The sequence below is a fragment of the Vigna unguiculata genome, chromosome 8, assembly GCF_037176805.1.
Source record: "Vigna unguiculata cultivar grain cowpea cultivar isolate G323 ecotype 2 chromosome 8, ASM3717680v1, whole genome shotgun sequence".
Taxonomy (NCBI): Eukaryota; Viridiplantae; Streptophyta; class Magnoliopsida; order Fabales; family Fabaceae; genus Vigna; species Vigna unguiculata.
Genome location: NC_140799.1, coordinates 10489758 through 10503206, shown reverse-complemented (window position 1 = coordinate 10503206; position 13449 = coordinate 10489758). Strand labels below are relative to the sequence as shown.

Here is a 13449-nt window from a genome sequence, read left to right as displayed (position 1 = left end):
TGTTTATAATTTTCCGAAACAAAATCACTTGTCAGGGTCTGCATGGCAGAAAAAAAGAAAGAAAAAAAAGTATACATAAATATAAAGAGTAAATAAAATTAATCGATAATTAAGAAATTGAAATATCTTTACTTCATTATTATAAGTAAAGATAAATAAATAAAAACTTGACAAAATTGAAGAGAAAAAAAATATTGGTAAGTTTTGACTGCTAGTGATCATGGCTGATTCAGTTGTTTGATGTGAGTAATTAAAACAAAGTGAAAAATCATTTTAAATAACCCCAAATATCTTTTACTTTTCTGATTCAATTATTCTGCCTTTTCTTCAATAAACAAATTTATTGTAGACAATGAGAGATGAACCTTGAACACTTTGCATATTGGCCTCCACCGCATGAATGTTACATTATCACCTGCATTCATTTGGGTTTGGTGCAATTAATATATAAAAGACACACACTGTCTTTTGAAGTTCATAAACGGTTCTCCATTGAATCCCCATGGATAAGATCAAATAATTTCTTTTTCTTTTTTTTTAGTGCCCAAAGAAGTTACCTTTCAATTCTTCCATTTCCACACACATATATAAATAATCATCCCACAACCTCTGCAAAACTACCCCTCATTGTAGCCAGTTATGAGTTACCTACCGTTTCTAAAGAAACTACTAGTTCTTTAGACCACTTTCTTTCCCTTCTTCAACCCCCATTGAGTTTTCTCTCATTTTTCCAAGCTTCAACACCATGAATATTGCGCATTTCTTGTTCGGCATATTTGGTGAGGTTTGCTCGCATAGGGGTTTCTCTTACAATGGTTGCATTTGCATCATTTGCATACCCTTCTTGTCTTTGTTCTTGGTTTCTCAACTTTTTTTTTCTGTGGTGCAGGGAATGCTTCTGGTTTGTTCCTCTTCTTGGCCCCAACGTATGCTTCTCATAACTGTTATCTTTATCTCCCCCACCCCATGTTTTTTTCATCATCTATGCACACAAAAAAATCATCTTTTTGTGTGTGTAGGTTACCCATTTGACAAAATTCGTGACAAGTTTGGTTTTTGCAGGGTAACATTCAAGAGGGTCATTGCGAACAAATCCACAGAGAAATTCTCTGGCGTTCCTTACCCTATGACACTTCTCAACTGTCTCCTTTCAACTTGGTACCTTTCTCACTCAGAATCAACCGCTTTTTCATTCTATTTTGCATCAAATTTCATATGGGAAGAGGGACATAATATTTATCCGCAGATAGTAGTTTCAGTTAAGGCAAAAAAAGTTGCACAATTTTGTCAAATCATGGTTGAATTTTCCCTCTCGTTGGCTAAATCTTTTCTTAGTTCTTTCTAATAAGATACATCTTTCTGCATATTTTCTAACAGTGAGTTCAATCTGAGAAATGAAAGTTTCTTAGAGGTTATTCCTGTTCTTTCTATCTTTCTGCATATTTTCTTTAGCAGGTTCAATCTGAGAAATGAAAGTTTGATATTCCATGGTCTGATTAATTCTTTTGATCGTATTCTGCAATACACAGGTATGGTTTACCTTTTGTGTCCCCACACAACATTCTAGTATCAATAGTCAATGGCACAGGAGCAGTGATTGAAATCATATACGTTTTCATCTTCGTGTTGTTTGCACCCAAGAGAGAGAAAGCAAAGATTCTTGGTCTTTTCTCGTTCGTGGTGGCGGTGTTTTCTGGTGTTGTTCTGGTGTCTCTGTTGGCTCTGCATGGAAACACCAGAACACTCTTCTGTGGTTTCGCTGCTGCAATATTTTCCATCATCATGTATGGGTCACCTCTCTCCATCATGGTAAGCAAAGTTCAATTTCTACATCGAATAATTTCATCACATCCTTATCATGTCATCATGGCATGGCCAGCTTGCCCCTGTCTCTTCGTTTTCCCTTTTCCTCTTTTGGCAAGTTACCTTTTCTCATGTTGTCTTTGTTGTTAATCATTATTTTAAGAGTGTTTTACATTGTTTTTTTCTCCTTTTCTTAAATTCACTGAATCTAACATCACTCTCACTTGATTGGATTTCGTAACTCTTAATCATTCATTCAGCCAAAAACAACAAATAAATGTTATTTTAAACAATCAATTTCATAAATTCACCGTCAATTCTTTCCTCTCTGGTTATAAAAAGGTTTGAGGATATCTTGAGATTTATTATGTAAAAAATAAATAAGAAAGATAAAAAATAAGTAGAAAGATACAAAATGTCAAAAAAAAATGTGCACCAAATATTGGCATTTTTCTATTAATAGAATAGTTATAGATAACTAGGTTTAATTTGGCCTAGCACTGTGTTTTACAAAGCTGTTTTTATTCAAAATTTGTAACAATTTTATCTTTCTTTTCATTACATCATTGACTTCATTTCCATTTTATTTTCTTATAAAGATGACAAGAAGAAGCAATAAGATATTTTTGATGCACACAATTACAAAAATAACAGAGAATAAGACCTAAAGTTCTGTGTAAATGTTAAATATATACTAAAATGTTTTTTTCTTCACGCACACACACAAAGGCTAATATCAAGAACCAAGCGTTATTTTAAGGACTAATAATAAACATACATATTTTATATATATATATATATATATATATATATATATATATATATATATATATTTATTAAATATTTTTTTTCTTATCACATTATATTATTATTTTTTTCTGTATTAGTCATTATTTTTGGCGTATATATAAATAATTTTTGTATTTGAAAAGTTTGCAATTATTTGAAAGCATAATTTTGTTGTGTTTGGCATTATGTGTGGGTGCAGAGGCTAGTGATCAGAACGAAGAGCGTGGAGTTTATGCCCTTCTTTCTGTCACTGTTTGTGTTCCTGTGTGGCACTTCCTGGTTCATCTACGGTCTAATTGGTCGTGACCCATTTGTGGCTGTAAGTTGCACACCACACAGATTCTTATCACTTTCTTAGAGAAACCCTTTTTGTGGTGATGGAGACTCGTAACTGGACAAACCCTGTTTTGTTACGTACTGCAGGTACCTAACGGCGTGGGTTCACTGCTGGGAGCGACGCAGCTCATACTCTATTTTATATACCGTCACAGTAAAAGTGATCCCAAGAAGGAAACAGCAACAGAAGAAGAAGAAGGAACCGTGGAGATGCCGAACCAGAACCAGACCAACTCCAATAGAACAACTCCTCAAGAGGAACGCGTCTAGAGGAACATATAAGACCACCTCTTTGATTTCGACAGTGCTTATACTTTTGTTGTTGTTTGTTGTCGTCTCTGTGTTTTCTCAATGATTTGGATCTTCTTACAGTTTTCCTTTTGATAATGGTTTTGTTAGGTTAGCCATTGTCGCTTCTGTTTCTTTTTGTTTGTTATCTTCGTTTTCTTTCTTTCTCTCTCCCATGGAAACAGTTACAGAGCTATTTTGTGTTTGGATGAAGTTTGAAGAAAATGTGAATATATGGAAATAGTAATAGTTTTTGTTCGTAACCTTCTAGGCCCATTTAGATATATTAAATTATTCATCATATCTATATTTTTCTTAATTTCTTGAGGTATACACAGACTGACTTTTTCACCGAATATATATATAGTATTTTTTTTTAGATCAGTATTAAATTTTCGGGAATCAAATTCTAAGAAAAAAATGATTAAAAAAGAAATCATAATTCAATTTTTGAAAACCTGAATTTTGATTTTTTTTTTCTTTTCCATATAAAAAGAAAGAAGGAAGAGACTTTTGAAAAAAAAAATTGTAAAAAATAAAAAATTTTAAAATTCAATTTTCTGCAAACTGAATTTTTATTTAAAAAATATACTATAAAGATTTAGTATAATATACTATTTAAGTAATTTTTAGATTATAGCGTGCTATTTGAGTACTGTTCCGTGATTTGTGTCTTTTTATTTTCAGAAGTAGCATTATATACTGTTCTGGTAAAAGAAATCTATTTCCTGAAAATGAACTCTGACTGTAAATCTGACTTTCCACATAAAACAACTAGAATTCAATTTTCCATGAATTAACTTGATTTTTTATACATTAATATAATATAATAAGTAAATATAATAATTATTAAAAATTGTATAGCAGTATGATATTATGATTAAAATACAAATAAATTTAATAATTATTTCGAAAGTAACGAAATTTACTGATTTAAATATAATGAATATTATGACTAAAATATAAAAGTAATGTAATAATTATCGTTTTAGAGACTAATTAATTAGTTCTGTGACGAATTAAAATAGTCAATGTTAATATTGATTTAATTATAGTAAAAACATAAAATGAAAATGATATAACAAAAAGGTGAAGAAGAAAAACGATTTGGATTTGGATTAAAACATGTTGGCTCTAGGAGGAGAACCTTTATGCCAGATGTTAGAACATACACATACTAGGATTAACCGAAGATGTTTTAGTGTCTTATGTAACATTCCATTTAAAAATAACATAACTAAATGAAAGATCACACAGAATAATATAAAGAGCAGAGTTACGGAGTATAATGTCACTCCTTACAATTATCCAAGAATACTTAGAAGGAAAAACTAAGGCACATCACGATACCATTAACAAAACAAAATAGTAGTTCAACAGTATTCAAAATAAATGTTCAGAGAGCAAGGTAATACATAGGCTATAGCCCTAAAGGAAGAACTAGAAGAAGTGGGATCTGACCCAAGATAAGCTAAGCAGCGGAATCTCTATCACCCTGATGATCACGAGGAGTTCTCACATCTACTCACATCAATAAATTGATGATCATCGCAAAAGAAGAAAATCACACACAAACACACAAGCAAAACAGGAAGGTTAAGCTAGAGTGGAAAAATGTTTTATCATACAATTGAATATACAATTCAAAAGTCATGAGTACATAAATCAACCAAACATATAATGACTGACAAGCAAAACACTAAGACTCAAAGACACACTTTATCCGGATACATATAATCAGTCGGATTCAATGGATGCTTGCACTTGTGGTGGCCTCTACTGCTCTGCATAGCCATTTCCAGTGGGTTTTACCCTACCACTCACAAAGTTAGCCTTCAAACATCTAAGGCCATTATCCTGCCAAAGACTAGGGCTTCCTGCTACTCTTACCACTTGAGTCAGTACCCTCTATGTGAGACTAACTGATTCTCTAGAGTGTCAGGATGCAATCCTTACTTGAATCCTTACTAGATTATATAATGAGGCACCACCACGAAACCCCGTAGAATTACGTCCTGACCAATGAGGTACCACCATGAGCTCCCACTAACAGGGGTCATGGAATTACATCCTGGCCATGAGGCACCACCAAGAAACCATCGTGGAATTATGTCTTGACCAATGAGACACCACCATGAGACCTCACCTAGAGATTTGTGGAATGACGTCCTAAACCACACCAAAATCATGTCTCGCCAACCAAGCATAAAGTTATCAGGCATACCAATTCCATGCCAACATTTATAACTAACTATCCAATTAGGTATCACATGCATATTCACATACTTCATACTTCATACTTCAAATAGAGCAAACCAGCCAATCATTCAACCAAAAATAATTATATAAGAAAACAAAATGGCCTGTGTCAGGTCTCGCTCAAGCTAGGAGCCCTCGCTCAGGCGAGAGGAGTGCTCTCGCTCAAGCTGCATGCTCTTACTTAGGCAAGACTACGAACAAAGATCCTAGGAGGTTTTGTGAATGCTTGCTTAGACGAGGCCATCTCGCTTGAGCGAGATGGTTTTTCACTCAAAACTCAGTTTTCCCGCTTGAGCGAGTCCTCGAGCAAAAATCCCTAGGCAAGATTTTGCTACGGTCGCCTAGGCAAGACTTCTGGCTTGGCGAAAATAATAGTTGTCCCTCACATTTTCACACATGCAAAGCCAAAGATTCATCCAAAACAGCAAACAATGCATATTCATTTCATCGTGAACACCACACAATCACCAAAAATGCAAAACAGAACCAAAATTAGACAAAATGAATTTAAAATACGAAACTTTAGCTTCCCTTACCTGGAAAAGGCTAGGAAACGACTTAGACACCCTAACCAGTTAAGCACAGTAGTTCTAGGAGCAGATTAATGAGCTGGAAAACAGTGAAACAAAAAGGAAACGAGGTTATCATGAGGAACCTTAGTTGGAACCAAGACAACATAGCTAGAACTGAGGGAATATCAGTTGGGAGGTTAACTTACATGGAATAAATGAAGTTCTTCTAGCTTAACAAAAAGTGGAAGCAAAACCCTAGCATGACTTTTGTAAGGAAAAAAGGGTGTTTGAGAAGTGAGCTGTTTGTAAAGTGAGAACATAATGAAAAGTGAAAGACAGCTTAGAGTTCTAAAGTCCCTAAGTGTGGGCTGACCTTTGGGTCCACTAAAAGCCAAGCCCTAAATTTATAAGGGAGGAATAAGAAGGGGCCTTATATCTCACGAAATAAGTATTAACGTATAAATGGTGCACTCATAATTTTATTTATTTAAATAAATATTAAAATTAAAATATAAAATTAATGTAACAATTATTTTAGAAAGTAACTAATTAGTTTTTGTGACGAATTAAAATACTCAATATTAATATTGATTTAATTATAGTGAAACATAAAATAAAATTGATATTTAATATTTTTGAAATAATAAAATGTAAACTTTCATAAAGATATTAAGTAATTAAAATGTAAAATATGTAGATGATATTTAAAATTTTGTAAATAATTAAAAAAGATTGTGTACGTAGCAAGTTAATGAAAAATTGATTGAGTAAAAAGTTCATGTTTTTTGTGTTGTAAATATGATAAATATGGACAACTAAAATTTACGTTTATTAAATATGATGGAAGAAATTAAAAGATAGATTACTCTAATTTCAAAAAACTTGTACATGTAATACACGAAAAAACCGAATTTTAATTATTTTGTTGTTTAATAAAATTAATAATTTAAATAAGGATTTAAATATAATTAAATGTGGTATAAAATAAAGAAGAAAAAATAAATTCGGATTTGGATTAAAACATTTTGGCACTAGGAGAAGAATCTTTGGAGGAGAGACTCCATAACAATGCTAGGACATATGTATATTAGGATTAATCGGAGATCTCTTCATCTTTGACAAAATAAGTATTAAATTATATGTTATATATTTACAGTTTTTAATTAATCTTCATAGGATATAAAGTTATAGTTGGAATTTTATTAGAGTATAACAAGCGGAAGAAAAAAAAAGGTTATTGCAAGAGAATGTATTTTTACATCTAAGCAAAAGAAAAAAATGTGTTCCTAATATATGTGAACCAATATAATAAACGGATAATAATATTTTAATCACTTTTTCTTTTACCTTCTTTTAATCTATCAATTCAATTACCCTTAGATCATCTATTTTAATTTGTTTTAATGGTATGATGTGATAGTCTAAGGGTGATTGGAGTGATAGTTTAAAAGTGAATCAAAAAAGGTAGGTCAAAATATCATTATCCATAACAAAATACACCCTAGTCAAGTTAAAATAAAGTCAACAAAAGGTCTATAACCATGGTTATCAAATCAAGATTTGTATTGTGAATTTTTTTGAATCGTGAATCGAATTTTATTATGAATCGTAAAATACATGATAAATAAAATATAATATATTTAAGTAAAAATAAGTGATATGAAAAAAATAACATTAAAAATATGATATAATATAATTAAGTCAAGATCTTCGATTTAAATGTTACATCTTAATTTTATTCTTTCATTCATCATCTCCAAGATCAATGTCACTTAGATCAGCATCTTCATCTAATATAACATTCTGTGGCAACTCATCTTCATCTTCATCCTCTTCCTCAACTTCTTCAACCATCATCATTTGTTGTTGTAGTATATTTTCCCTTTTGTTTAAGTTTCTTGGACCCTTTTTCCTTTTCTTGCTTGGAGCTCCCTCTTCAAGAGTAAAATATTCATGTATATCCATCCATGAAACATTGTTTGCTAGACAATGATCCTCTTTTTCAGTAATCCACTCATCATCTGATTCAATATTAGATAGACATATAAGATCATAAGTATCTCCTTTCTCTTCTTTAACCTTTTGTCTCATCTCAAGTTGAAGATTATATTTAACGAAGACAAGAGCATTTAATCTTTATTGTTCCAAGCGGTTTCTTCTTTTGGTATGGACTTGATCAAAGATGTTCTAGTTTCTTTCACAACCATTAGCACTACAAGTGAGACTTAAAATCCTCATTGCTAGATTTTGCAACTCTTTACCCTCAACACCATAACTTTCCCACCAAAGAGCTGCAATGTCAAATAAAAAACTAACATTTATAATTGTGAAATTATGCTTTTAATAAAATCTTGAAAAAAAAAAATTATACCAGGTTGCTTCTTATCCCTAGTGTCAATTGTCATGCTTCTTCCAAATAATCCTTGGGCTTTCTTAAATTTATCAAGTTGTTGATCAAGTTTAAATCTAATCCTTCTATCAAGGATCATTTTTTCTAGGGTCTCATACAAACCATATGAAACCTCTTCATCCAGATTGAAGTTTTTGTCATAATGAAATCTAATATAAAAATAAAAAGTAGGTATTAAAATCTATCATTATGAAATTGTAATCTAAGAAAGTATAGTGTTATAGTTACTTACTTATGATTGAGGTAGTAAGCAGCAGCTACAAATTCCAACGAGTATCAATTATTTTCCACACCTTTATATAACGAGATTCTTCATTCTTGAAATTTGTAGTTGTTTGCTCTTTAGCTCTATCCATAGCTTCATAAATATATGACATTGTAGGTTTTGAGTCTCCATCCACAAGCCTTAGTAATTTCACAAGTGGAGTGACACACTTCAAGCAATATTGGATAGATTTCCAAAATCTATCATCAGATAAAACAATGCCCACTACTTGTTTACCTTCAGTCTTACTAGCATGCTTACTAGTTGTCCGTTCTTTTGAAACAAACATACCTCGAAGAGCATTTTTATATTGTGCTATACATTGAAGGGTTAGCAAAGCAGTTGCAAATCTTGTGACTACTGGTTGAGCTAATTCTTTTCCATTAGAATATTTTCTATATAAATTTAGGTCTCATATGTGTTTATAAATGAAAGTTGTGACTTTTTGGGCATTTGCCATCGTATTGTAAAAGCCTAGAAGTTCACTTATGTCTTCAAGAATTAAGTCAAGGCAATGAGCTGCACAAGGAGACCAAAATAATTTAGTTCTCTTCTCTTCTAACATCATTCCTGCTGCCACAAAATTAGTAGCACCATCTGTCACAACTTGCATGACATTATCCTCCCCAATTTCTTCAATCACAGAATCTAACAGTTCAAACATTTGTTTAGCATCCTTAACCACATTACTAATATTAATAGATTTTAAGAACATTGTTCCGCTTGGACTATTAACTAAAAATTTTGTAACAGACCTCCCTTTTCCATATGTCCAACCATCACACATCAAAGTACATCCCCATTTTTCCAATTCAACCTTATATTTCTCCAAACTAGCTTGAATATTGTATATTTCTTTTTTCAGATAAGATACTCTAACTTCATGATAAGTTGGAGGCTTTAAACCCTTTCCATATTCCCCTAACAAATTTCAACATTTGGGTAAATAAGGAGTTTCTTATCAAATTAAATGGCAAAGCATTCCTATATATGCAATTGCAAATATCTTGAGTCACCAACTCTCTATCTTTAAACATTTCATTTATGGTTTTCTATTTTGTAACTCCTTGTTTCCCCTTCTTACTACATTGAATATATGTTTCTTCAAAAGAGTCTACCCGATTTGCTTCTTTTATTTCTTTTATCTTCTAACAACTTCAAAAACATTTCTCTACAAGCAATGACATTCTCATTTGTTCCAGCAATATGATGTTTCATTCTTGTAACACCACCCCAACAAGTATGTGAACAATATTTGCACTTGACTACAAGTCTATAAGGAGGAACACTCTCACAATGATTCCATGTAATATCTATTTTTTTTCTCTTTGTTTGACTTATACTCTTTTTACTTCTACAAATAAGAATAAATTCAAACTGATATTTCTTCCTAAAGAAATATAAAAAGATAAATTAACATTTTGGATAAAAAAAGTATAAAGAATAGTCAAAATATAATTTTGAAGTCAAAATATAATTCTGGATAAAGCTGGAAAAATTTCACGTGACATGATCATGGATAAAAATATGAAGTTTTATTTCACGTGACGAGATCATAAAGATTCATTATGGATAAAATATGAAACTTTTTTTCATTTGAAAAAGAAACACATGAAATCTAGAAGTAATATAAAAGTAAAGAAAGATCACGTGAACATTTCAATAAAAGGGAAATAAAAGGTTGATGTGATACACAATTAATTTTACAATAAATTAAATATTATTAAAATTCAAAATCTAGATACTTCATCAAAAAGCAAGATATTAAAATAGTGCTGAAATAGATTCAGAATGAAAACATTTGAGCCATTTTAGAGGTGGGACAGGCAAACTTGTTTCGAGTTGTTTTATTTTTCATGGTGTTTTCTTCTTCACGGAAATGGTTCTTCACGATTGCTTTCTTGTATGGTGCTAGTAACTTCTCGGGCAATTAGGTTTTCTGCTTCTTCTTTTCTCTTCCACTTTACGCTTCTTCTCCACCTTCTTATGCATCTCATATTTCATTCCCTTCTTAATTTATAAGCAAATATCCATCCAATGTGACTCTTCAATTTGTTGGTTTTTTTCATTTTCGATGTGTATTATATGCAGCATGAAGCGTATCATGTTTAAGTAGCATGTAGGCAATGTGTCACTTCGTGAGATGTGCATTTTGGGGAATATTTTGGGGAAGTGTAAGTGTGGGCAGAATCGGGTGAAACGAAACTGAATTGGGAATCATACGATTCCAATATGATTCATCTGATTCATGTCACGATTCAAGTGAGAAAACAATTCATCTATTGATATGTATCGTGGGACAAAAAATTTCAATCGTATCGCGATACGAATCATACAATTATAACTACCATGTCTATAATTAATATATCGCCTCTCAATATGGGAGGAAGATAGTTTTGCTGCCCAACTTAGTGATGATGTTGAGATAAGTAGATTTGGATAGACTTTTTGTAAATATGTTTGCAAGTTGGTGATGTTTGTGGACATGGAATAACTTGAAAGTGCCTTTATCAACTTGTTCACGGATGTAATGAAGGTCAATCTCAAGGTGTTTGGTCATTTCATGATAGATGGGGTTTGTAGCAATGTTGTGGCTGCTTTGTTGTCACAATAAGCAACAATATATGGTATATGTGAAAATCAGATAATAGATTTCGAATCCAAATAAGTTTAGTGAAAATCGAAGCCAATGACAAATGTTCAACTTTGATTGAGGATTTGTTGATAGTAGGTTGGCGTTTGACTTTTTATAAAATTAAAGAATTTACTAAAAATATGTACGAACCATAGATGGATCTTCTAGTGTCAGGACAAGACCCCCAATCTACATCTACAAAAGCATGAAGTTTGTGGTCAGATTGTGATTTAAAAATAATTCATTGACCTATTATGTGTTTTAGGTAACGTAGAAATGTATAAGCAGCATTAAAATGATCAAAATGAGGATGAAATACAAAATTAACTTAACTTATGAATGGTGAAAGAGATGTCTAGCTTAAAGATAGTCAGGTATAATAGTCAATCATTAAACTGGCATTTTATGATAGGATTAGTGAGAAAGGTATTAGAGGTTGCATGAAGTTTTAGGCTCCATAGGAATGGCTAAAGGTTTGCAAGCAAGCATTCCATAGTCTTACAAAAGAGACACGATGTAATGCCTTTGGAACATAAATATACCTCTTGTAGATCTTGAGAACTCCAAGCCCAAGGAAAAACTTTAAGTTTCTAAGATCCTTTAAAATGATCCTTAAACAAAAGCTTAGCATTAGTAACAATGGTTATGTTAGGATTGGAAATAGCAATATCATCAACATAAATGAGAATAGTTAAAATGTAGAGTTACTTTTTGTGTGAATAAAGTGTAGTCATGCTTCGATTGGGTTAAACACGACGCCAACAAAGTGGTACTGAACTTGGAAAACTAATTGCGAGAAGACTGCTTCAAAACATAAATTGATTTGTTGAGCTTGCATACCAAAGATGTTTTTGAAGTAGGAGAAAAATTATGGTTATAACCTTAGGGAAGTTGCATATAAATGTCTCATTGGAGGTCACCATTGAGAAAAACATTATTAATGTCCAATTGAGCCATGTGCCATTTTTTAAAACAGCTAAAGAAAGAAGAACCTGCGAGGTTATGATTTTCGCAACAAGGGATAAGGTCTTTTGAAAATTAAGGCCGTATTGTTGAGTGAAGCTACAAGCCACGAGGTGAGCCTTATATTTAGCCACAATGCCATCCGAGTTAAGTTTCAGTTTGAAGAGCCATTTACAACTAATTTTACCACTAGGAAGGGTTGTGATAGTCCAAGTATTGTTCATCTCAATGGAAACCAGCTCATCGTCAATAACATGTTTCCAATGGCAAAATCTGATGGCTTAGGAATAAGTTAAAGGTTCACAATTGGCAGAAATCCGACAAACATAATAGATGTGAGAAGGGGAAAGTCAATAGTAGCTCATGTAATATTGTACAGGTTAAGGTGTAGAAGGCTAACTGGTGAGGTTATAATAGTGATAGTTATTGAGATAATTTGGAGCTTTTTAAGTTCTAGCAGATTTGCTAGGTGAAGGTGTTTGTGGATTAGGTGGATTAAAAGGTTGAGGGTTTGGTATAGATGTAGGTGAAGGTGGAGCAAAGTCAACAAAACCAGTAAGAGGCTGGAGATTTGATGTAACATGGGTGCTAAAAAAATTGTATCATGAGATATAGAAATTTTAGTTTTGAAATGAAATATATGTTCATAAAACCTGACATCATGGGACATGAAAATCTTATAGTGAAAATATTAAAATATTTATATCCTCTTTATCCAATGGGGTAACCTGTGAACACATCTATAGTGGCCCAAGGGCTAAATTTGTGCTTGTTAAACATGAGAGTAGAAGCATAGCAAAGAGAACCAAATATTTTAAAAGTAGAATACACAGTATATTATCATAAAGGATTTCATACGGTGATTTATTGCTAAGAACAGGGCTTGGGGTTCTGTTCATAATAAAAATATTCGTTTTAACACATTCTTCCAAAAATTTATATGAATATTGAACTAAAAAAATAAAGAGCAAGCCACATTAAAAATATGCAAATGCTTGTGTTCAACCACATTGTTTTGCTTAGGTCTTTCAATACAGGAAAATAATGTAAAACATCATGTTTTAGAAACAAAAGTCTTTGAATAAAAACTCTTTAGCATTGTCTAATCGAAACATTTTTATTTCATATTAAAGTTGAGTCTCAACATATTAAAAAAATTGAGGTATGATATGAATGCAATCATATTTAT

At 32.0% G+C, this 13449-nt stretch overlaps 2 protein-coding genes across 2 annotated transcripts; one reads left to right on the top strand and one right to left on the bottom strand.

The window, feature by feature from the left end:
* Positions 1-386: 386 nt before the first annotated feature.
* Positions 387-3479, top strand: LOC114193711 (bidirectional sugar transporter SWEET1-like). The gene is made up of 6 exons (XM_028083612.2): positions 387-779; positions 890-926; positions 1063-1158; positions 1530-1809; positions 2792-2911; positions 3016-3479. Exons 1-6 carry the CDS (start codon positions 746-748, stop codon positions 3196-3198), a joined length of 750 nt encoding a protein of 249 aa, XP_027939413.1. The 5' UTR covers positions 387-745; the 3' UTR covers positions 3199-3479.
* A 4251-nt stretch (positions 3480-7730) lies between these two features.
* On the bottom strand, positions 7731-9997 carry LOC114194822 (uncharacterized). The gene is made up of 4 exons (XM_085665295.1): positions 9774-9997; positions 8630-9742; positions 8359-8546; positions 7731-8278 (listed from the first exon to the last, which is right to left on the bottom strand). Exon 4 carries the CDS (start codon positions 8076-8078, stop codon positions 7731-7733), a length of 348 nt encoding a protein of 115 aa, XP_085521421.1. The 5' UTR covers positions 8079-8278; positions 8359-8546; positions 8630-9742; positions 9774-9997.
* Between the last annotated feature and the right edge of the window lie 3452 nt (positions 9998-13449).

What these genes read in the sequence shown, in the direction of transcription:
- LOC114193711 (XM_028083612.2), top strand. Translation starts at nt 746, where the DNA reads ATGAATATTGCGCATTTCTTGTTCGGCATATTTG. An exon ending in GGTCACCTCTCTCCATCATG is followed by an intron (nt 1,810 to 2,791) that starts GTAAGCAAAGTT and finishes GTGTGGGTGCAG; the next exon opens with AGGCTAGTGATCAGAACGAA. An exon ending in GTCGTGACCCATTTGTGGCT is followed by an intron (nt 2,912 to 3,015) that starts GTAAGTTGCACA and finishes TACGTACTGCAG; the next exon opens with GTACCTAACGGCGTGGGTTC.
- LOC114194822 (XM_085665295.1), bottom strand. Translation starts at nt 8,078, where the DNA reads ATGAGACAAAAGGTTAAAGAAGAGAAAGGAGATACTTATGATCTTATA.